The sequence below is a fragment of the Cricetulus griseus genome, chromosome 2 (genome assembly GCF_003668045.3).
Source record: "Cricetulus griseus strain 17A/GY chromosome 2, alternate assembly CriGri-PICRH-1.0, whole genome shotgun sequence".
Classification (NCBI taxonomy): domain Eukaryota; kingdom Metazoa; phylum Chordata; class Mammalia; order Rodentia; family Cricetidae; genus Cricetulus; species Cricetulus griseus.
The window spans coordinates 275,745,484-275,768,740 of record NC_048595.1 but is presented as its reverse complement, the minus strand read 5'-3'; the positions used below and the strand labels follow the sequence as shown (position 1 = coordinate 275,768,740).

Here is a 23,257-nt window from a genome sequence, read left to right as displayed (position 1 = left end):
AGAGAAGGTGAGCCATGCACATAATCTGTTTACACATGTACAACGAGGACTAGATGGAAAACAAACAGATCCAGACAAATTCATGGTCACCTCCAGTTTTTTTTTTTTTTCCTGAACTGTATTTGATTATTTTTTAAACTTGTCTAAAGAAAGCTCCAATTTCCCCCTTTTTATTTTAAAAGAATGTTTATATACCAAACAGACATAGCCTTTTTGATCAAATCAAGAGATCAGGCAGCCAAATGGATAAACCTCTTTGATAAGATAGAATTAAATTTCACAATCAATTGTTTTCATACTGGTTAAGAAAATCTTGAGACATCCTCCCTACCCCAAGAAAACCAATTTGGCAGAATAGTCAGAATTAGAAGCAGCCAAGTGGGAGAAGGAACTGAAAAACAGGGATGTGGACTTCTAAATGTATGTCAGTGTTCAGTGGCACAAGTACCAAGTAACCTGGTATGAGGACCAGGTTACTGAAGATGAAGGAGAAACATCAATTTCTAGGGTCTTAGTCATGCTGCTTCAGTCTGAAGATTTGTGAGGTAGCCTTGGAATCTGTTATGATTTTAGTTTTTATTAAAGAAAAAAAAGATCTCCCTGCTAATGCTAATACGTAGTCAGGTTTAGTACCCACTTAACTGCATATTCAATTTAGAGATGTCAGCCTTTTTGCACTGCAAATTTGATAAGTCTATATGCTTGCATAAAACTCCTATTGAAAATGCATGTCACCCAGTTACTGCTTTCTTTTGATTCACAATTTGTTTCAGGTTCTGTTACTGCATAGATTTGCATACCTGTTTTATGGCATTTTAATATTGTTGTTTTAAAAGAAACACCATTTCCTCTGAGTGCTGTTTTGAATATTTTATGTAAGCAATTTCATATTATTTTTCTGCTTGCAGAAAGCTGGGGCGGGGGTGGTGGTGGTGGTACTTCAGCTTCTAGTGCAGTTGCTTGTAGGACCAGGGATCTACTTTACATAAAGACCATCAATTGAGATGCTTGAGAAGGCCTAGGGCCCATCTTTGTACCACACCAGTGGGCATGTGCTCTCAAAGTTTCAGGTGGTAGGACCATGGGGGAATGTTCTAGCTCCATTCTCTGACCTCTTCTTATAGGTTCGAGTCTTCAGACAAACTCTAGAGGACTCCATACCTGCCCAACAGCTGACATTCCTGGCCACACAGAAGGTATGAAAGTTTAAAAATTATTTCTATCTGCATGTGTTTGATAAGAATTGTGCGGGACCAGATGTGGTGGTACACACCAGTTTAATCTCCGCACTTGGGAGGCAAGTAGTATCTCTGTGGCTTCAAAGCCTTGTTTACATCGGGAGCTCCAAGCCAGCCAGGGATACACAGTCTCAAAACACAAAGTTGCTTGGAAGCATATGGTAAACTCACGGATGCAGGGATGCCGTTGAGGTTAAAGATACCTCTTAAACTCCACAACACTGTAGGATTCTTTTGTCTTGTCAAAGTATCAGTGTAGTCTATGTCTTAGGGACTCTGGTGATGCCATCAGCAATTTTTCACACCCTCTGCAGCTCCCCTACCCTGTCTGCAGCGCCAGTCAGCTCTACCTAGCAGGTCCATGGCATTTTCTACTGACAGTCCTCACAGTTGAAAACCCTGTAGGCTGCCTCTGACAACAGGCCTGGGTGCTGAAGTGTTAAGTTGCTCTTCCCTCGTGGAAGAGGATGAGTTATGAACCTGAAGAGGCTGGCTACATTCAGCTTCACAAGGGAGCCCACTACCCATTTGGGAAAAGCTATGGCTGAAGGGCTCTCTGCTTACCCAGATAGCTTGTCTTGGAAATAAAAGAGCACATGGCTTAGCTTTGGACAACTGAAGTAACCTGTGTTTCCCAATATCCTCATCAGAACCATTGTGAAGCTTAATCCTTCCTGAAAACTCACCATGTACTAGGCACTTTCATAGTCCAGTAGCTCATTAGTAGGTACAGGAAAATTTAGTTCATTAAGTATCAAATGCAATCCCAGATGCCTCGTTTGCCACATGGTAAGAATCGGACTGAATACTATGAGGAAGCTTTATAAGCACAATTGAAATATTGTAGTATTGTTTTAAATATTTTGTTTCCTTTGGAAAAACAACTGTTACTAAATACTATTTGGATTCATTAACCAAAAAATTGAAATTCATACCAAAAGGGTCAGCATTATCTGCCAAGAAGGGACAAAGGCTCGGGGAGTTGTAATTAGTTTGGGGAGGCTAGAGGAGAGGAATCTTGACTTGTGTCTTCTGTTTATAGTGTACATGACTTTAGAGGACAGAGTGTGTGATAACCAGGGAGATCTGGAATGTGTCTGCCCAGGATTCAGGCAACAGGCTGAAGAAAGGAAAGGGCCAACACATCAACAGACAGCTCTCTTAAGGGGTTGAAGGGGACAGGCCCAAGCAGGGTGTGCACCAACGTGGGGAAGGCAGAGGGGCTTAGGGGAGGCTGGGGGCTCCTGGGAAGGGGCAGCATGTATGCCTCAGTGGGAAGTTAGGCTTATTGTAAGCAAGGTGCCTGCCCTGTTGGAGGCTTGGAGCTCAGAAAGGCAGATGGGGCCGGCTGTGCTGGGGGAGGGACCACACATGTGGATGGCTAGGACAGCTACTTAGAGAGTTCACATTCCTCCCCCATTGAACCCCGTATGATTGTAATGGCCTGTTACACAAACAAAGGGCCTAAAGCTATGAATGGAGAGGAAAAAGACGTAAGGTTTAAAAAAAAAGAGGAGGCCCGCCTAGCTAGTGTTTCTTTCCTTTTAAGCCCCCCCACCCCTAACATTCCTTTCTCCCTTTTCAGAGAAGACCATGCAGAAGCTTAGGAACTGTGCCTTTCTTTCTTTACTGTCGCTTTCTTTCGAAGCAGAAACCAAATAAAATGTTTACCAGCTTAAAAAAAAAAAAAGAATCAATTAGGGAGAACTGTGAAGGCCCAACGAAATACTTCTGCATTTCAGACTTATTTCTAGATGAACAGTTTGCAGTTCATCTTTCTTCATTGCACAGATTCTAAGTTCTGAATAGCCATCCACTGCTAGAGCTTTTGAAAAATCATAGCGTCCGTTGTCATTTTAAAAGTGCCTGTCAGATGTATGTCTGGGGTGATTGGGTCCTGGACTCAATCTTGTGTGGGAAAAGATTATCAGGGGCTTCTGAATAGGGCCTGAGATTTCCTGTTCCTTTCAGATAGTCGTGCAAGAGGGAGCAATGACGGATGGCCTCTGAGGCCCTGACCTCCACAGACCCGCAGCTCCACGAGTGATAAGCCTTCTTTCCTATGGCTGAAGGGCCTCTAGTCTAGACTCTTTCACTGTACCTTCCCTCCTGTCCCCAGGCAGGCTGAACCATGGGTTCTGTGCCACCATTCCCTGTCCATCCCTCTGCTATTCTGTTCGTCCTCTGTCTCCAGTCTACTCAGAGGAGATCAGAACTTTGGCTGTGCAGATATTTGACAAAACCAGCAAAAGTTATACCCTCAGATCATCCAGACCCCCGTACGGGCCCATGGGTTTCCACACTCTTGGTCTCTTCCTGTTTATCTGGAAAGATTGCTGTCGAGGCTGCACGACCCACCCAAGCCTTGAGTGTCCCCTCTGGACAGTGTAGATTATAAGTCTCTTCCGGATACTCTTAACTCATAGTTCTGGCTTCCCCTTGTCAGTGGAACCCAGATTGACTTTTGTTTTTCTCAATATTAGCCTGTACCCTCTCACTTCCTAAAAAGGACCCTGGCTTTTTTTTTTCCTGTCCCCTGAAGGATGGCCTTATTGGGACAATAGGCCATGCTGCTAATTAGAGTTCTGGTTCCCCATGCCCTACACGTAGAGTTGCAAGGAAATAGATCAGCTATCAGTTACAGAAGTACAAAGGTCTAAAGGCCAAGTCAGAAGGGATTTATAGGGAGGGCACAGAGGGGGGCATATGTTCTCAGCTGTCACAAAGGAACAGTCTCCACCCCTGACTTTAACGTTAGAATATCTGCCTTGCCAAAGGCTTTTGTCTGGGTTGGCAGGCTTGCTCTTCACTCCTTATCTCACACCAGACTACCCAGTCTCCATCAAGAAATAGTTTTAAAACAAAGGCGACCCATCCCAGTCTCAGAGCTCATCTGGGACTCCACATTTGTTTTTCTGGATGTACCTGCCTATTGGGCTCATTTGAGACATTCTCCTTTTTTCTTCTCAAATCTTCCATTTAAGAATTCAGCATATGATGGAGAATAGTGGAACAGGGGTCCTTTCTTGCTTTCTTCCAGCTCTTATCCCTCGGAGGCCATGAAACTGTGAGAGATGGAGCCACCCCAGCCCCTGTGTCCACTGATGGTGTTAGGGGTGGAGGGAGTAGGCTTCAGACCTGGGAACGAGGGCTCTCATGTGTAATAAGCCCTACACTCTGGCCGCCGGAAGCAGCTGCGGTGGGATGGTTTCTTTCTTTGTGGCACATTGAGGTTCATATACTTCCCATTCTAGCTGAGATGGGTTTGCTGGCCCTCACTACTTATTGTTCCCTCTTCTTCCTCTCTCCCTTCCTGTGTATAAAGTCAGTCATTAGTGTGGGTGGATAATATCTTCAGCCCACCAAATAAAAACTTTATTAGTTTTTAAAGATAGCATATAAAATAGTCATTGTGGCACTTTTATGTATACTTTTGTTCTCACTAGAGCTCGTTCTCCACCCCTCCCCCATTCTTGTCTCCCTCCTGCTGGTCCCCCTCCCATCCAGCAGCCCCTCCTCCTGCTTCTCATGTCACATTATATTCTCCACCGCCCCGCCCCCCATCTCTTCTTTCCCTTTCGTGATCCTCTTTCTGGTTTCTTAACCTACAGACACGTGCACACACATATACACACGTGTACAAATTCAAATCCAGGATTAGTGATGAGGACTGAACAAACTATAACAAAGAAATCCCATCTGTAAAAAGCCTACTCTTTGCTGGTTGGTCAAGCAACCGAAGGTGGTAGTTGTAACCCGTTTGGGTCTCCTTTATACTTCTACTGTACTGAAGTTCCTTAGATGTGTCTTACTAAGTTCTCATAAAAGAGACTTAATTTTCATTTGGTTACTTTTCCTCACTGTAGCCCATCCCCTCATTGTCTCACCCTGGAGGAAGCTGGGGAATTTATGGGCAGAAGCTTCTGTCTTTGGGGCTCTGGGAACACCATGTCCCCACACGTCTGCTTCCCTCTCCTTCCACAGCCCTAAATAGATGCCTAAGGGGAAGGCTCGGTCTAGCTGCAGCCTGCCATAAAGACAATAAACTTCTCTACACCCCAGAGCTAGCGTTCTTCATCAACGCTCCCTAGGGAAGAGAAACATTGACATCAAGGTTGATCATGTGACAAGCTTTCTGACAGGATCCCAGACCACCCGTGGAGAGTTGAGTCATTTCTAAAGTCACCTGGATGAGCCTTGTTCCTCTTGTCACCCACTTTCCTGAAACCAAAGGCTGTGTCCCCTCTCTCTTTCATAGTGTGATGACAGAGGAGGTCAGCAACTTAGCACTTCAAGTCTCCTTGGTGGCTTGAGCCATTTAAAAAAAACCCAACCTAAACCAGAAAGGTTAACTCCTAATTTTTGCTGGATTTTTCCTTTGGATTTTAGCTTTTCTTTACTACCAACCATGAGCTTCCTCCTCTAGTCCAGGTACAAAGCTAAGTACTTTGCTCATATAATATCACTAAAGCCTCTTTCTCTCTTTGTATAAGTCAACACTCTCCATTTAGAGACAGAGCAGAAACTGAAGTGGTCTTGGTATCTCTGGCTCCACCAGCTACTTTCTCTTAGACCTTTGTTTGAGAAGAGGGTCTTTCAAAAAAACTGGTGGAAGCCTCAAATACTCAAGAAGGCCATCAACACGGGCCTCAGTTGTCCAGTGACACAGTCAGACCCTTGAGGACTTTGTCCTTGTCTTTGGTGGAGTTGCAGGAGTGGCTAGAGCAACTTTCTTGAAGTCAGTCCCCATCTTGAACTCCATCGTATTCACGCTATTGAACAGAAAGCATTCATTCTTTTTTCAAAATGTCTGGGCCATGTGTGCATTTTTGTATCCTGAAACTGTGGTTTAATCAATTAGATTGCTTCCTCCATTTTAACTTTGATAGTAGATTTAAAAACTTCACTTTGGCTGTCTTATTCTGGGCCTCATTTCTAAGCCGGGGGGGGGGGAGGGAGAGCTTTAGCCACTGGCTAACAATGACAGTTGAAAACAATCCATAGGCAGCAAACCTGATTTTTCAGCTGGCTGTGGGGAAGCCTTCCCCAGGGGTGGTAGTGGGGTAGTGCAGTTGGGGGTTCCCACCAATGTGTAGGAGTTCCAGACAGATACAGGTGGAGATGTCTGCTAATCTGCTAAGTGAACCCCACAGTGTGGAAGGGGACCTCATTCCTTCATCTAGGAGAGACAGGGAAATAGGAGTTTGCCCAGCAGACAGGCGATTGTCGGCATTCCAGGAAGGGAAAGACATTTGCTACAACAGAATGTAGCGCATTAAGGAAATCACCCAGTGGACTGATCTTTGGCCTTTATTGCCTTTGAGCTGCCATGAGAGAGACTTCTGCAGACATGGCAGGGTGACAGGCCTTGTGGAGCCAATTTGTGAGTTCATTGAAGGCAAGTGTTTCTAAGTGATGTGTCAACTAAAATGTCAGGGGATTTTAGCGATAACATCTTACTATTGACCATAATATGTTGCACAGAAGACTTAAATATGCCAACAAATGAACCCCTGTGATGGGTGAGCAGCCTGCCTTGTAGGACAGACAAGGCCTATTAAGTTATCACTTGTACACATACTTAAAATCAATTTGTATAGATTGTTTAATGCTTAAATTCCCCCAAAACATTTACGTCCCTCATAGCACATGCCTTAAAGTGTACACATGTGAGGCTATGAAGCTCCATGAGGGACCTAAACTTTCCACTTTAATCTGATGAAACATAGGCACATGATATGAAGCAAATAAATTAGGTAAAGTGAGTTCATCGTGAATATTTGAGTGGAATGTTGACAGGACCCAGAGAGATTTTTCTCTCATTTCTCACCTCAGAGAATGCCCTTTAAACCTGTTTGAAAACAGGATCCTTTAAAAATGTAAAGAAAATTATGGCTCCCTTCTCCATAAGAATTCCGGTACGAATGCTAGTTTTGCATACAGTTCCAGATAATTCATAGGCCTGTTGCCTTACCATGGGCCCCAGGAGTCAAAGCTGGTAAGGTAGCAATGACCACCCTGAGAGCTTCATAGCTTCAGATGTGTACACTTTAAGGCATGTGCCATGAGGGACCTAACTCCCTGATACTGCCCTTGCTCATGCACTATCACCACAGATGTCATGAGTACATAGAGTAGAAGATAAGCAGTAGCAGATAGGGCATTTCAGGCCTCCCTCTTTCTTCTCCTGCTGACATGTCTGGATGTATTTTTAATTTGCCAGTAATGACTTGATATCCAGTCCTTCAAAGAACTGGGAAAAGTACCCCGAAGCCAGATAAGAAAAATATTTTTTTACCCATCCTGTTCAACAAATGGTTCCTTCATAAATTAAGAATACAAGAGAAGCCAGCAAACAAACAAAAAGCTAACCTTGTTAAAGGCCCCTTTAAAATTGATCTTAACACATGAACACAGTCCCAAGTCTTGGGAAGATGAGAGAGAAATTTTGGATCAGAACCTTCTAAACTCCAAGTAGTAGTGCCCAAAACCAACCAAACCAAACCAATCAACCAACCTAGAGTATCCACTGTGGAAGATCAAAATGGAAATCTCATTTCCTCCCTGCAATGGGCCTCACTTTGTATTACTTGGGACAATGGAAACAGGAGCCAGAAGTCCTGGTTTATTTTGAGAATGCTGTAAAACAGTTGTTCCCCATTAGATGATTGTGTTTCTCAGCACTGGGGAAGTCCTGGGTCTACATCTGTGTTCTGACCTCCTGCTTCACTGTTGTATAGCCTTAGCCCCCAGGGACTACAGTCTTCCTGGCTGTTACCATATATATATATATATATATATATATATATATATATATATATATATATATTCTTATTCCAGCTGATCCTCCCTCATCCCCAAAATAATCAGCATGAGCAGAATGAAGCAGATGGCCCAAGCCTTCCTTGGCACGCTGGCAGATCTATATCACTCACTTAGTATTTTTAGAATCAGGGGGCCTGAAAATTAAGCCCTGAGATGTTTTGGGGGGAAGACTTAATGATCTTTCCAGGGTAACAGGTGTTGAAATAGTACTATGTTTAAGATTCAATGGAATCTGTATGTCAAGACACAGGACAGACTGATTCTCTTGGGGGAACCATAGTCCTTCAGCTTTGTTATAGTTGTGATGGCTTTCTAGATAGTGGATGGTCTATTTTAGGTACATCAGGTTTTAACTGAAGAATAGAATTATCAGTATACAACTAGTATGGATTAGGTGAGGGATGGCTGAGAGATGTTGTATATATCTACATGGTGAGCTTTTTGTAATAGGTAAGGTTTGATCCTTGGTCATAAAGAATTTATTGTCTGTTGGGAAAATTTTTTGTGGAAGTTTGTGATTATGTCATGAAAACAGTGTTTTGTGAGGAGCTTTTCTGCTTGGGGATCTTGAAGTTGGAGGAATCTGCCATACTCTTAAGTCATAGCCATGTCTGCACCCAGTCTCTGAAGGCCCAGGGGAAATGGCATGGACTAAGTCCATGACTGTTGGTATTTGGAATCTAGGGAAGAAGTAACTAGAGAATGGGACTGACAAACCATAGTGTCAAAGGACAACTTTAAAAATGAAGGAAATACAGTTTTTCCATGTCCATGCTGGTTCCTCCCATGATGAGTAGTTGTTGGTATATACATAGGGAGACAACATGTATCACCACTCCATTGTGCATATGGCTCAATGGTGAGGGTAGGAACCATTAGCTCTACCATGACACATTTATTATTCTATACATACTATATACTTTGCAATTTTTTCCACGTTGCAATCAGAAATAGAAAGATTACAAGTCATTTTTGCTTCAATTGTGTTCTCCCCAACAGGCCACTTACACATATTATGTGATTATATCAACCAAGAAGTTGGAATGCAGGATAAAGCTAGAGTATGAACTGGGGAACCATATCCCCCTCCCCCAATGCTAATAAAATAGCTGATCTAAATCCCACTTGTGTTTCAGCAAGACACTCAAGGGTTAATCAGTAGCATAGTCAAGTGCCAAGAAAGCCCAAGCTTTCCCCCTCATCTTTTGACAGGGACTCTAAGAGTCTGCCTGTGTCACCCTTACAGTAGCCACTAGCTGCTGGTGGCTGTGGAAGTCTAAGATAATTGTGGTTTCCCAGCAGCATGTGTGTAGTGCGGGGCAGTCATTGTTTGTATCACACTTCCATCATAGGAAGTTATGTTGGGCATACTGTTCATCTCCTAAAGCAAGGGCTAGGGAGAACAAATTTCCTTAGATAAATTGAAGAAAGCCTATGTGCTTGGATTTGGCAAGTAGATGAAGGCAATACAGAGCCCTCCCTGCCGGCTCTTCCAACGTGATGAGGGCTCTGTGCTATTTTAGCTCTGAAGAGATGGAGGAGAGGGACCTATCACTCTGTATAATCCACGTGTGCTTTAGTCTTTTCAAAAGAGACCTGGAAAGAACATCAAGTGATTTAAACTGAATGAATGTGTTTTTTAGCTGGCCCAGTACTACAGCTTTCCACACACAGTGGAATTTCTAAAAAGAATCTTGTTGGAGATGACTCAAGGAAGGGCCTTGGGCATGAGCTAGAATACTAAGCAGGGATCAGGGGAGGGGGCAAAAGGGCTTTGAGTAGAGCTAAGGCAGGAACCCAGTTAAAGCTACTCTTGAATAAGAGCTCATGGAAATACTTAGATTGATAGAAATGGGTTAGAAATTAAGTCAGAGCTAGCCAATAAGAAGCCCTAGACATTGTCCCACAGTTTCATTAAAAAAAAAAGCTACTCTTGAGTAGGGTATCGTAGCTCACTCTAATTATCATAGCAGTTGGGAGGCTAAGGCATTAAGATTGCCACAGGTTCAAGGCTAGGCTAGGCAACATAGTGAGTTCTTCTAAACTGTCCTGTACTATGATGGTCTTGGATAATCAAAAGTAAATGAAGTCATACTTGGCAATAGAAGACTAAGGGAATGCATGTCCCTAGAACCAAAGCCATCTAGAGCCTTGTTGCCAAGATACTGGCTGAGAATGCCAGCATGTCCCTGCTTCAGACTAGTCCTGATCCTGCATCTTTAGGCCTAGGCACAGAAGTCAGCTTGACAGGTTCCAAGCAGATCAAACAGGGCAACAACAAACATATTCCCTATGTAGTGACTTCTACCTAGACAGTAAAACCATCCAGGGCAGGAAAAACATAAGGTTCTTGCAGTTATGTGCATACATACCATGTATTGCTATAGTTAAAGGCGGTTCAGCCAGTGTTCACATGTCACCTAGGTTTCTGATTTGAAGGTACCTTAAAAGGAAAGTAAAAATTTATGTTTGACAATAAATGGCGACTTTAAAGACCTAGAGCAATAACTGAAAGACTACAGCTGAGTTTTAAAGACTTGCCTTAAAGGCTGACGTGTGAACAAAGGCTACACATGTATTTCACATAAGCCTATAGTACAGGCTGTGAATCCCTTATTCAAAGCACTAGAGAGAGCAGCGCTCAGAGTTCATTTGACTTTGGAATATTTTCGTATAACATAATGAGATACCTCGTGGGTAGGACTCAAGCCTGAGCATGGAATTCAGTCACAGTTCAGTTTCACACCCACCTCATACAATAGCTTTAGGTAATTTTCTGATTGTTGTTGAGCTATATTAGTGTCTTGACTGTGACTTGTCATAGAGAGTCAGGTATGACATTTTCCTCCTGTACTATCAGAAGTGAACACTTGGAAAATTTCAGTTGTTGGGTCAATGCAGATTTTCAGATTTGGGATCCTCAACCTGTACTTGAAACAAAAGTTTTAGAGCATGGAGAGTTAACTTCCCCCCAACTGAGATCGGCTTAGTGGAGCAATGGTTTACTGTATTGCTTATGATGCTACCTTAGACACTTGAGGCAGCTCAACTTATGGGCAGAAAAGGAATTCCAGGGTTTCTGTGATGCTGACTGGGCTATAAAGGTGATAAGGATCTGGATTAGGGACAAGACAAGCTGGAGGAGGCAAAAGGCCATTTGCTATCATTGGGTAACCCACTGAGGAACATGGAATGATTTTCTAGAACAATGGCTCCAGCTCTCATTGGAGTCCTAAGCCTTGTTTCTTGCTTCCATAGGAATACTTTCTCTCTCTTCAGCACACCAGTTCAGCGAGGCCCTTTTTCCTCATTTTTAGTGTCGGCCTTGTGCTTAGTGATCTTGCAAACAAATTCACTGAGATGTATACAAATGATTTCTTCTCATCCCCTGAGAGTTTAAACAGGTGTTGTCAGCAACTTCGCTTATGCTAACAGGGCATGAAGAGGAGAAGCTTATGGTTTGAATAAAGGGTGGCCATTGTGAACCAGTAACACACTAGGTCACAAAGAAGAAGACTTGTATTTTGTTATGGTTATCCCCCCACCCCAATCAGTCAACAGAGTCTCACACTGGGCTGAAACCATGAAGTTGATGACCTTTAGTCTGTGAAACAGCAGTCCTTATTAGGAGGGAGAATGTTTCACCAGCCGTCAGGACACAGGGGCTCCAGAAAGACAGACTTTGGAAAGCAAGAGGGGTGGATGGGGAGCTAGGTCCATTTCAGCCAATGTAAAGAAACATACTGATTGTGGGTCATTGGCTCTAAAGTGGTGGTAGATACAGTTTTCCAATGATGAGTGTGAGAAAACTGTTCCTCTTATCTCCACAGGTGGCCATTCAGGACGCTGAGCTATTGTGATGAAAGTCTCCTTCCTGTCCTGGATCTCTCCTGTGCCCCTGGCTCTCCGCTTGGCTGCAGAGCGACTCCCTACCCCCTTTTCTGCCTGTGCTTAAATGGCACAGCACTTGGTGAGCACATCTGAAAAAGAAGGTGTGAAAAGCAAAGGCCATGGCTCCATTCCGCTGTCAATCATGTGGCAAGTCCTTCCTCACCCTGGAGAAGTTCACCATCCATAATTATTCACATTCCAGGGAGCGCCCATTCAAGTGCTCACAGGCTGAGTGTGGCAAAGCCTTCGTCTCTAAATATAAATTGATGAGGTGAGAGGCTTTCCCAAGGTGTGCACTTTTACTGGGACCGTTAAGTGTCTCTTCAGGCCTTCAAGGCTCTCACTTGAAGGGGAAAAGAAAGTAGAGGGTGGGTGCATTTCAATCTTTTGGGGAATCTTTAAAGCCTTATCTCCTGTGATTATGATGACATCTGAACAAGATTTGTTCACTTGGGTATCTGGACTTGGCACATGTACATTTTCTCAGTCTTTCAGAGTCCATCATATACCAAACCAGTGGTTTTCAGATGAGCCTTTTACAAGAGAGTTGGTGTATAAGTATGTATTGTTTCTCAAGTGTCAATTAGGTACTCTCTACCCACGGTGTATTCTCTACCCATTCTGCCCACAATTGATTTTGGTAATGCCATAGGAAAGAGAAGCTGTGCAATCAGACCATAGTCTGACTGACTACAGAGAATGCTGTCAGTGTACCTCTTTCCATATTGCTTGTGTCTAGTCGTCTTCATGAAAACGATCCTTCAAGCTTCAGCTTGCTACAACTCACACATAAATGCAAAGGTGAGAGAATTAGCAGCCTGGCCTCCAATGAGCATTAGCAGCATTGCATTATCATTCTGCCTTGGAGTACTCTGGAGGAAAGCACTTAAAAGAGGGTAAGGGAAGATAGAAATTATGCTCCTGACCTTAAGGACATCACTATTACTGATAATGTAATATAAGTTGATGTTTAAAATAAGACTGAAAGGGCTTCTGTATTTTAAAATTCAAATTTCTCCTGATGTAGGCCCTTCTCTCTAGTTGTCATAGTAACCGTATCGAGTGGCTACCATGTGCACTGATTTTGTGTCAAGGGCTCCCTGTTTAGCATTAAACTCATCTTGCATACATGTAGGCACCCTTATTCAAATACAGAGGGTAGCTTTGGCATCACTGGGACCACTGGGGGGCGGGGGAGGGGTCTATGGGAGACCTGGGGAAGAGAAAAGACAGTAGCCAGTAGCTGCCCCTGCCCCAGCCCCCTGGCTTCCCTGCAGGCCAGAGTCCATGTCTTTTAAGGAATTGGGAAGTAGTGAGACTTCAGGATGCTAAGGTTTGTCTTAAAGATATCCGGGAAGCATTCCATCCCGTTCCCAAACACCATAACCTGTTTTATAAGCAACAATTGAAGAAGAAAAATAACTGACTTCCTTAACTGGAAAGAGAAAGTGGGTCCCAGTACCATAATCAGCTAGTTACTAGGAAGAGACAGCCCAGGCCTAGAAAAACTGACTTGGCAGGGCAGGCTGACCTCTCAGGGAGTCTTACTTTGAGTGAGCACCATGAAGACTTCTAAGTCTTGACATGCTGGGCAAAGGTGATGTGTTTGTGTTGACTACAGGATATACTGAAACTTGTAGTTTATGCATTGTGAGATAAGAGAAGTGAAGGGAAGGAACCATAGTGAAGTCATTTTAAGTTGGCATAAGCAGCGAAGTACAAGAGCTACGTACAAAGCAAATTGGGCCAATTTGGTAAATTCATAAATTTCTGAAGAGTGTCAAACACCCATTTAACCACTTCCGGAAAAATTCAAATTCATATATTTTAAAATCTGTATATAATAGGAAAACAATCTGCCAATATTTTTTGCAGGTATAAAGTTGAATCTGGCTTTTAGTAATTCTTATCTTTTTAAATGATAAAATGTATGCATTTGGAAAATACAACAAAGTAGTTTATAAGTGAATAGGCCACTAAGACCTTGAGAAAATAACTAGTCACACATCTTGACCATGTTGTCTCTTTGCCTTCATTCATAAAATAATTCTGTTGTGAACTGTCCCCCGCCCCACCCCCATTTCTGCTTCCAGGCACATGGCCACACATTCACCGCAGAAGGCTCACCAATGTACTTACTGTGAGAAGACCTTCAACCGCAAAGACCACCTGAAGAATCACCTGCTGACCCACGACCCCAACAAGATCTCCTACATCTGCGAGGAGTGCGGCAAGAAGTACCACACCATGCTGGGCTACAAGAGGCACCTGGCCCTGCATGCGGCCAGCAGTGGAGATCTCACCTGTGGGGTCTGCGCTGTGGAGCTGGGGAGCACCGAGATCCTGCTGGTCCACCTCAAGTCTCATGCCGAAGAAAAGACCCACCATGCGCCCAGGGAGAAGAAGCACCAGTGCGACCACTGTGAGAGATGCTTCTACACCCGGAAGGATGTGCGTCGCCACCTGGTGGTCCACACAGGATGCAAGGACTTCCTGTGTCAGTTTTGTGCCCAGCGATTTGGGCGCAAAGACCACCTCACTCGTCACACCAAGAAGACCCACTCGCAGGAGCTGAAGCAAGAGAGTATGCAGGCAGGGGAGTGCATGAGCACCTTCCAAACCATTACACCTTCATTCCAGCTGAAGGCTGCTGCCATGCCTCCTTTCCAGTTAGGGGTGCCCGCCCAGAATGGGCTTGCCGGTGGCTTGCCACCTGAGGTTCATGGTCTAGTGCTTGCTCCACCAGAACAGGTCCCTCAGCCTATGCCACCAATGCCAGAGCCGCTTGTTACTCTGCACCCTGGGGTAGTTCCTGCCTCTCCTCCCCAAACCCTTCTGGATCACAAGTACAATGCAGGTTCTACCTCATTTGCCCCACTTGCAGGCCTGCCACTTAAAGTGGATGCCAAAGGCTTTTGCAACGTGAGTTTTTTTGAGGAGTTGCCTCTGCAAGAGCCTCAGTCGCCTCTCAAACTCAACCCATGTTTTGAGATGGCTAAGGAAATCACCTTTCCCAAAGAGGTGCTGGTAGATGCTGTGAACATAGCACTTCCTGCCTCTGTGGAGATTTCCTCTGTGTTGGGGTTTTGGCAGATCCCCCCTCCTCCCCCCCAGAATGGTTTTGTGAATAACACAATCCCTATGGGGCCTGGGGAACCACTGCCCCATGGGATAACTTGTCTGGCGCAGCCCCAGGCACCGCTGCTGCCGCCTCCACCGCCACTGCTGCCACCGCAGCCTCAGCAGCCCCCACAGCTGCAGCCTCAGCAGCCCCCACAGCTGCAGCCTCAGCAGCCCCCAGCTGCAGCCTCAGCAGCCCCCACAGCTGCAGCCTCAGCAGCCCCACAGCTGCAGCCTCAGCAGCTCCCACAGCTGCAGCCTCAGCAGCTCCCACAGCTGCAGCCTCTTCAGCAGCCCCAGATGCAGCCTCAGCAGCAGCCACAGATGCAGCCACAGATGCAGCCGCAGCCACAGCTGCAGCCACAGCCACCACAGCTGCAGCCAATGCCGCAGCCAATGCAGCTGCAGCCAATGCAGCTGCAGCCAATGCCACAGCCAATGCCACAGCCAATGCCACAGCCACCACCAATGCCGCAGCCACCACAGCTGCAGCCAATCCCGCAGCCACCACAGCTGCAGCCAATGCCGCTGCCGCAGCCAATGCCACAGCCGCTGCCGCAGCCAATGCCACAGCCGCTGCCGCAGCCGCAGCCACAAGAAGCTCAAATAGCAATGGGCGCTGTGAATATGGGCCAGCTCCCTCTACCCCCTATCCCCCACGTTTTCACGACTGGCACCAACACTGCTATACTGCCCCATTTCCACCACGCTTTCAGATAAACTGATTTTTAAGAAGGCATTTTCCTTGTGGAAGATGTTTTAAGAGTCAGCTACAGTTTGAAACATCCATTACAGTTTGAGGGGAAGCGTTGGAAAACAGGATTGGGGCTTTAGCTTAATCGCGATTACTAGCTTGAGAAAAAGAATACTCTTAACTGCATGCATTGTGCCAATATATATCCTTAGTATTCATGCTTTGTACCAAATTTAGTGAGCGCGTGCATACTCTGTAGTCGAACTGCAAATATTATCATATTATTATCATATTATTATCCTCATATTATATCCTCATGATCGTGTAAATCACGATCAAGATCCAAAACGACAGCTGCTATTTTGTAAATGTTTTATCGTGTTGAATTTAATTGTGATAATGTTAACTAAGTAACTTTGTGTGTAGCACTGCCTAGGAAGGACATGTTGGAAAGGCTTGGATTTCTCCACCTTGGAAGATGTTTTTAAGAGAAGAGGGTAAATCCTTGTATGGCATTTATAAACTAGGCTGTGCGTGTGTATGTGTGTGTGTGTGTGTGTGTGTGAGCGTGTTTCGTTTCAAGGACTTGTCCACCTTTAGGGTTGGATGTAGTTTAGTTACTCTTCTCGTAGCCTACTTTGTAGTTTGTAGAAGTTCCTTGTGAAGTTATCGATTTCTTCAATTTTAAAGTGAATTTGTAGTGTAGTTTTCAATATTTTTCATGTGATGTTGTTGAAATGTGAGTTATGACTTCATTTATCTTAAAGACAAAACTGCTTGTCAGTTATATCTGACAGGAAAAAAAATAAAAAAAAATAAAAAAAAATCACCCTGTAGCCAAGTTAAGTGGTGAAATCATCTAGGCATCCATCAAAAAGTGTTTTGCTGACTCTAATGCTCATTGTGCTCTTATCAGGAATTTAAGAAAATATACTGGAATTAAAAAAAAATAAGTGTATTAGATAAGAATCTTCTTTGCCCAGCTTAAAATACTACTCAAGCTGCTGGGGTTCTGAATTGCTGTTTGTAGTCACCAATAGAAGAATGTATCTGTAGTTGATTAGTTTAAGTCATTAGTTTGTATCCCAAGAGGATTGTGTTTTTGCAATGTAACTGTACTTGTAATCTCCCTCGTGATACCTTGTTAATCGATTTTGAAAGTGTAAACCCTGTTTTGCAATGTAACTGTACTTGTACTCTCTCCCACTTGATATCTTGTTAATCGATTTTGAAAGTGTAAAACCTAACCTTGGAAGACTTTGTGCTTCGTCTTGAGACAAGTCTTTCCCAACATATATATCCTACATATAATAAACGTTAAGCATCTAGCACTCCGGCTTGAGTTTTTTCATTTAGCGACACCGGCATCAACACGAGCTACACTCCCATTGATATAGAAAACCTTCCTGGCTTCCTCATGCCTCCTCTGGGTCATTAGTCATTACCTCTTCAGAAACTACTTTTCAGCATCAGCACCCATCAAAACTTTTGCCACTTTTGAGTAAATTATGACTTAAGAATTCTTATCTATAAGCTTTGGTCACATTCTCAGCACTGAGTCTTACAGTGTCATATGTTTTATTTCTGATGTATAGCTACCAGAGTGATCTCTCCCATGTTACCCTGGTTGAGTTTCACAACAGTGTTTACAATTGATTTCTGGTACCTCTTAGAAAGTCACTTATTACTTACTGGGATTTCTTCAGAAAACATTATACCCCCTAGATCCTTAGATATGACAGCTCTCTCCCACTCCTCTCCCCCCCCATGTGAGTGAGTGAGTGTGTGTGTGTATGAGAGAGAGAGAGAACTCTAAATAGGAGGGGGTGAAAGTTAGGGGAGCCTTGAGTTCATTTGTACATGGAAAAAGGCTTGTCAAGAAGCCCCAGGTGGGGGTTGGGCTGAATCCAGGGACTGTAACTGGGAAGCTTATACTTTGGGATCAGCCATGAGACCAGGGTCTGTAAGTTAACCCAGAGTGGACAATGAGGCAGCGAGATAACCTCACAGGATCGAATTCACTTCTCTGGGATATCTTAGTTCCCACAGTCCCCCCTTCCTCTGGGTGGGAAGGCAGTCTCCCCAAACAATAGCTAACCTCAGCCAAGGTCTGGTCACAGACGCTTCCACAAATACCTTTACATAGTCTGCTGCAGTCTTTGGTCAGATGCAGAAAATACTTGATTTTCCTGTACATGAAACAATGGCATTTGGTCCCCATGGCCCAGATCATTAGCATTTAAGTGTGCTGCACCGGCAGTGGGAGTAGCCCGGGATTCTTTTGCTAAAATGTTGACAGAGAACATAACTTAATATTCCTTGTTAAAGTCCCTGGTTAAGACTTTGTTCTTGAACTAAAATGTATGAACTAAATGTAAATAACTCTGCAAAAGGATGTTTCCTGACACTTAAGACTCCAAAGAGAAGGAAGAACTGACTCACCTCTAACACAACTGTGTAAACAAAGCTCTGATAAAAACATGAATAGGAGGTTTCAGGGTTAGCTGTGATAGGAGAATGTATACAAAGCCCTTAGAGCTGTGGTTCTCAACCTGTGGTGGGGATACACAGAGACCATCAAACAAACACAGATTTTTTTTAACATGATGATTCATGACTGTCAAAATTACAGTTATGAAGTAGCAATGAAAATAATGTATGGTTGGGGGTCACGGCAACATGAGGAACTGTATTAAAGGGTCACAGAATTGGGACATCAAGAACCAATGCTTTAGAGCCTTCTTTCTCAATCTTCAACCCACCCCCCCCCCAACTCCCAGAAATACAGTCTAGGGCTGTACACGGTGACACAGATCTTCAATCCTAGCACTTGGGAGGCAGACAGACAGACCTCTACCAATCTGAGCCCTGCCTACATAAATAATGAGTATACATATATGGGAGCAGATAGTGTTTGGTGGACTAGCCTATCCCAGACAGTTCTATATTGTATACATATAGAGGAGTATATAAAGTAAGAATGGGGGGCGGCTGGAGAGATGGCCCACTTGATGTTCTCGGAGAGGACCTGGGTTCTGTTCCTAGCACCCACACGATGGCTCACAAATGTCTATAACTCCAGTTCCAGGAGATCAGACACTCTCTTGTGACTTTTGCAGGCACTACACATGAATGTGGTGAATATACACACGGCATACAATTTAAAACACATCACACACATTAAATACATCTAAAAATTCATAGCGTTAAAAATAAATAGGAATAATTACTAATCATAGTTTAATAGGTACAAATATCAAAACTGGGATGTCATGGTTTTTACCTAGAATGAAGTATGTTAAAATCTAATGTTATAGCAGATAACTGTAGTTCTCCAATGACTAGTTCATAAAAAGATATAAATATCAAAAACATGTTTTTGTTCTTTAATGCTTTAAGGACACTTCAGGGAAATCTTTGGGTCTTTAAACCAGACATTATGATATAGGCTGATAAATTTAATAACTTTTGAAAAGTGTCAATGGAGTAAATAAACTCAGAAGCTAATAATATTCTAAGGATACTAGAGGAGAACAGACATTTCTGGCCTTCTGTGGTAGGTGTTTCTGGTTGCCCGACCATCCAGGCCACAGAGGTACAGGAAGCCAGTCTGGGGACAGAAGAAAGGACATGAGCGTTACCTAAGTGTCTACATGGAAAATGTTAGGTAACCAGGGCCTCCAGATTTTGAAGTCTCACAAAGAGTGATTGCTTAGTCTCCATGCAAGCCTTCGTACCATGACATACCCTGTCTCGTAAGTTAAATCATTGTGCACACCCAGCAGAGCTATCAAGGATGGAGATGTAGGAGTCCATGGATGTGAGCATGAGATGCCTTCTTAAAAGGGGAAGTATATTTGTATAAAATGGAAAAGTCAATAGCTTCCAGGTCAAAGGGAAGAAGTATTCCCTTTCCTATCCAGTCAAGATATAAAAAAAAAAGCTCAGTAAAGTGCGCTTGCTTTGCACTCACGAGAGATGCGGTTTTAATCTTCAGAACCTATGTTTTTCCTTTCTTTTAAGGCCGGGTATGGTGAAGTGTGTTTATAATCCCAGTGCTGAGGAGGCAGAAATGAGTGTGTCTCTGGTGTTCAATAGCCACCTAGCTTAGTTACCTGTTGTGTTCCAGGCCAGGGAGAAATACTGCTTCAAAAGAAAGAGGCAGCTGGTACCTGAAGAATGAAACCTGAGGGTGTCCTGGACCTCAAGAGAATACATTGCCAGTCCCCCTCAGGTCTTGCTTTCTCTAGGCCCCTTCCCTCACAGGTTCACTCACTGGGTCCTACACACCATTCTATGACCAGCTGCACTGGAATATACATGGCTTTGCTCTTACCTGGCCTCTAGGAGTTACTCTTTTTAGAAGACTCATTAAATCCTTGTCTGAGTTTTCCTCCAGAAGCAGGATCCATAGCTAGTCCTTTGCAAACATAAACAGATTTGTTATTATGTCAAAATGCAACATTCCCAAGGGGGCAGATAAAGAACATTGTGAGACCATCACATTGAATTCCACACTCCCTATTCCTGCTTTCTTTTTGGTAGCTATAGACACAGACTTACCCATTTTTGAATTTGGGACAGAGAGAGAGAGAGAGAGAGAGAGAGAGAGAGAGAGAGAGAGAGAGAGAGAGAGAGAGAGAGAGAAATACAGATGGACAACAGGGGCTATCTCAGGAGCTTCTCACCACCACTACCTTACAGTCTGTGGTTCATTTGGGAATTTTAAACTGCAGCTTCCAATGACCAACCATTTATATAACATGACTCAACATCCTTCCACAATACTGTCCCAGCTTTCAAAATACCTCCCATTGTTTCTCGTCTTCACGATTCTTTGCCAGCTCTCTTCTGGAAAGGGTTTGATAAGCCTTCTGGAAGCATAAAAGACTAAATGCGTGCATGGGCGTGCACACACACACACACACACACACACACACACACACACACACACACACACACAAAATCATTTTTTCAATGGGCTTGCTCCACTCTCTCAGCAGAACTGTTGGGTATGGAGACATATGAGTCTAAGGATGTTAGCATGCCACACAGGTATGCTTGAACATACAATCTGAAATAGGACTCATTCTGGTATGAATGGAGCTACCTATGTCGTAAAGGTCTCCTAACTAACCACTCAGTATTTTATGAAGGGCCAGCAATCAGGACATTGTGAATCACAAAGGACACAGGAATAAAAAATGAGGCCTCAGGTTTAGTTTTACCCTAAGATATACAGGATTTACTTCTGCCAAAGAACCAACAACTGCTACTCTGCCCTTCACTGTGTTTGTTGAACAATTCAGCTATGGAAACAGGAAGAAGGTGGTCTGCGTAAAATGCTTAGCTTGCTAACAAACCATTGATAGCTCCAGGAATAGAAGCAGAGCCCACAACATCAGGCTGGGTGATGCTACTCAACAGATATATGAAGCAACACCAGTCTGCATCTTCCCACTATAGTTTCATGGTGATTTTAGTGCCTGCACAGAGGTGCCAGGGAACTAATTTGGTGCAACACCTCCCCAGGACATTCATTGTCCTTACACAAAGCTCCAAGAAAGTAGCTGCTACTCACTACCTGCTAAGTTATAAACTCATTTTTCATCTGAACATCAGAGTCTTTGTGGAAAACAAAAAAGAGCCTTTTATTTTTTCTGAAATAATTTTCTGGTGTTACTTTGATATTTACAGTTTGAGGCCAAGTTTTTACAAGGACACTAAGTTTTAAGGAGAGCTCTATTGCTTCTTATTTGATGTTTCTTCTTTGGTTTGATGTTTGGGGTATTGCTATTTTGTCTAAGATGCCTAGTCTTTCTTGTAACTTGTTTATCTGTAAAATAGGGATATGAGCTTATATTGACATCCTCATGCTGTTGTTAAGGATTAAATGAGACTTTGTCCCTGAAGTATTTCGAAGAGTACACAGTATAAATGAAGGGGGGATGAGTCTTGCCCATCAACAAAGAACCTTTATTTATTTATTTATTTACTTTTATTTATCTATTTATTTTTGAGGCAGGGTCTTCCCTCATAGCCTTGGCTGGCCTTGAACTCACAAAGATCCCCTGCCTTCCAAGTGCTTAGGACTAAAGGTATGTGCCACCACGGCTGGCAAATTTTTTTAACACAAAATAAATAGGAGCAATTGACATGTTTACCATCAGGAAAAGTTGGCAAATAGGCCATGTGTTTCAGATACAATCCTGTGCTTTCAGAGGAACACTTCTACTGTAGGGGAGAATTAGAATTGTTAGGCCAGGAAGTCCAAGTAGGAACAGAAACAAAATGGGGCTGGAAATGTCAGTATTACCAATGGTTAAGATGTAAGGATTCAGAATGATTTTTACTTGCTTTATACCCTTCTCCATTTCCCAATGCCTACAGTAAGCATGAAAATTTCTTACAAAATTTTCAAAATTGCTATTTCTCCAACAAAACTTTTGGCAGGCTAACTTAAAGAGGCCAGAAACGAAAAGTGCTGGTGCACACAGATGTGCCTGACAGGCAGAGTGCAGAGGAGTGAGCATGGCACCAATGACCTGCACTCTGATGCCTTGCCTGTCCCTCAATGCTTCCCTTGCTCTTGTACCAGCCTTGTGTTCCTACCGTAATTTCTCTTTAACTCTCTAACTTGTTCCTGTGCTTTGGCCAAGGGAGCTACATTCTTCCAGACCACATCCTTGGGGGTTCTTATGCTTCTGTCTTTGTCCTTCTTTAGCATTGCTTCATCTGCTATCTAGATCATCCTCAAATTTCCCATCTCTCTGTCACTTCAGCCATAAAGGTCCAAGGACAAAGCTGGTCTCTTTCATTCATTCCCTTTAGACTTTGCTGTCCCATGTTAAGTGTGTGTGTGCGTGTGTGTGTGTGTGTGTGTGTGTGTGTGTGTGTGTGTGTGTTTGAGTGTGTGTGTGACTGACTGTGCTACCAGATGTCACAGACCTTATGTTGAATAGTGTCTCCTTTTGAGGATCCATTAGAGTTTGTCAACTTCATGTAACAACACAAACTCTCTGGTATTAGACACTCCTGTGTGTTCTGTGTTTCTCATTGGACTCTGGGAGAAGATTGATACACTCACGTGTCTGTGCTGTTATGAATTTAGAATGAAAATCACACATGGGAGGTACTAGGTGCCTATTTTATCCATGAGAGTTAGGTGGTGAAAGTCAGAGTTTGGAGAAGCTGTTATAGTTGGATAGTGTTGGGTATGTTCCCAAAGGCTCATGTGTTGGAAGCTTAGTCCCTAGTGTGGTGATGTCAAGGAGTGGACTTTAAGAGATGGAGTCTAATAGGGAGGGGTCACTAATGGAATGACCTAGAAAGGAGTGAAGCAGTTCTCTTCCCTGCCCCACTCCCACATCTACCACTGTGAACATTAATCACAATGATTGGCTCGGCCCATGACCTTCAGTCTGCAAAACTGTAAGCTAAACAAATTGATTTTCCTCATAATTCTTGTTATGTAATTGAAAATGGACAA

At 43.5% G+C, this 23,257-nt stretch overlaps 2 protein-coding genes across 4 annotated transcripts in view; one reads left to right on the top strand and one right to left on the bottom strand.

The window, feature by feature from the left end:
- Positions 1–11,954: 11,954 nt before the first annotated feature.
- Plagl1 (PLAG1 like zinc finger 1) lies at positions 11,955–15,794 on the top strand. 3 transcript variants are annotated; one of them, XM_035439106.1, is made up of 3 exons: positions 11,955–12,225; positions 14,048–15,149; positions 15,666–15,794. In XM_035439106.1, exons 1-3 carry the CDS (start codon positions 12,074–12,076, stop codon positions 15,792–15,794), a joined length of 1,383 nt encoding a protein of 460 aa, XP_035294997.1. In that variant the 5' UTR covers positions 11,955–12,073. The 3 variants fall into 3 exon arrangements, with proteins under 3 accessions (XP_035294997.1, XP_035294996.1, XP_035294995.1); XM_035439105.1 differs by having other exon boundaries at positions 14,048–15,193; positions 15,341–15,794; XM_035439104.1 differs by having other exon boundaries at positions 14,048–15,254; positions 15,390–15,794.
- A 4,317-nt stretch (positions 15,795–20,111) lies between these two features.
- Zc2hc1b (zinc finger C2HC-type containing 1B) overlaps positions 20,112–23,257 on the bottom strand; it is a 48,893-nt gene continuing 45,747 nt past the window's right edge. Inside the window, exon 7 of the mRNA XM_027401891.2 lies at positions 20,112–20,188. Coding sequence (XP_027257692.2) covers positions 20,112–20,188 — 77 coding nt within the window. The remainder of the gene's footprint in view (positions 20,189–23,257) is intronic.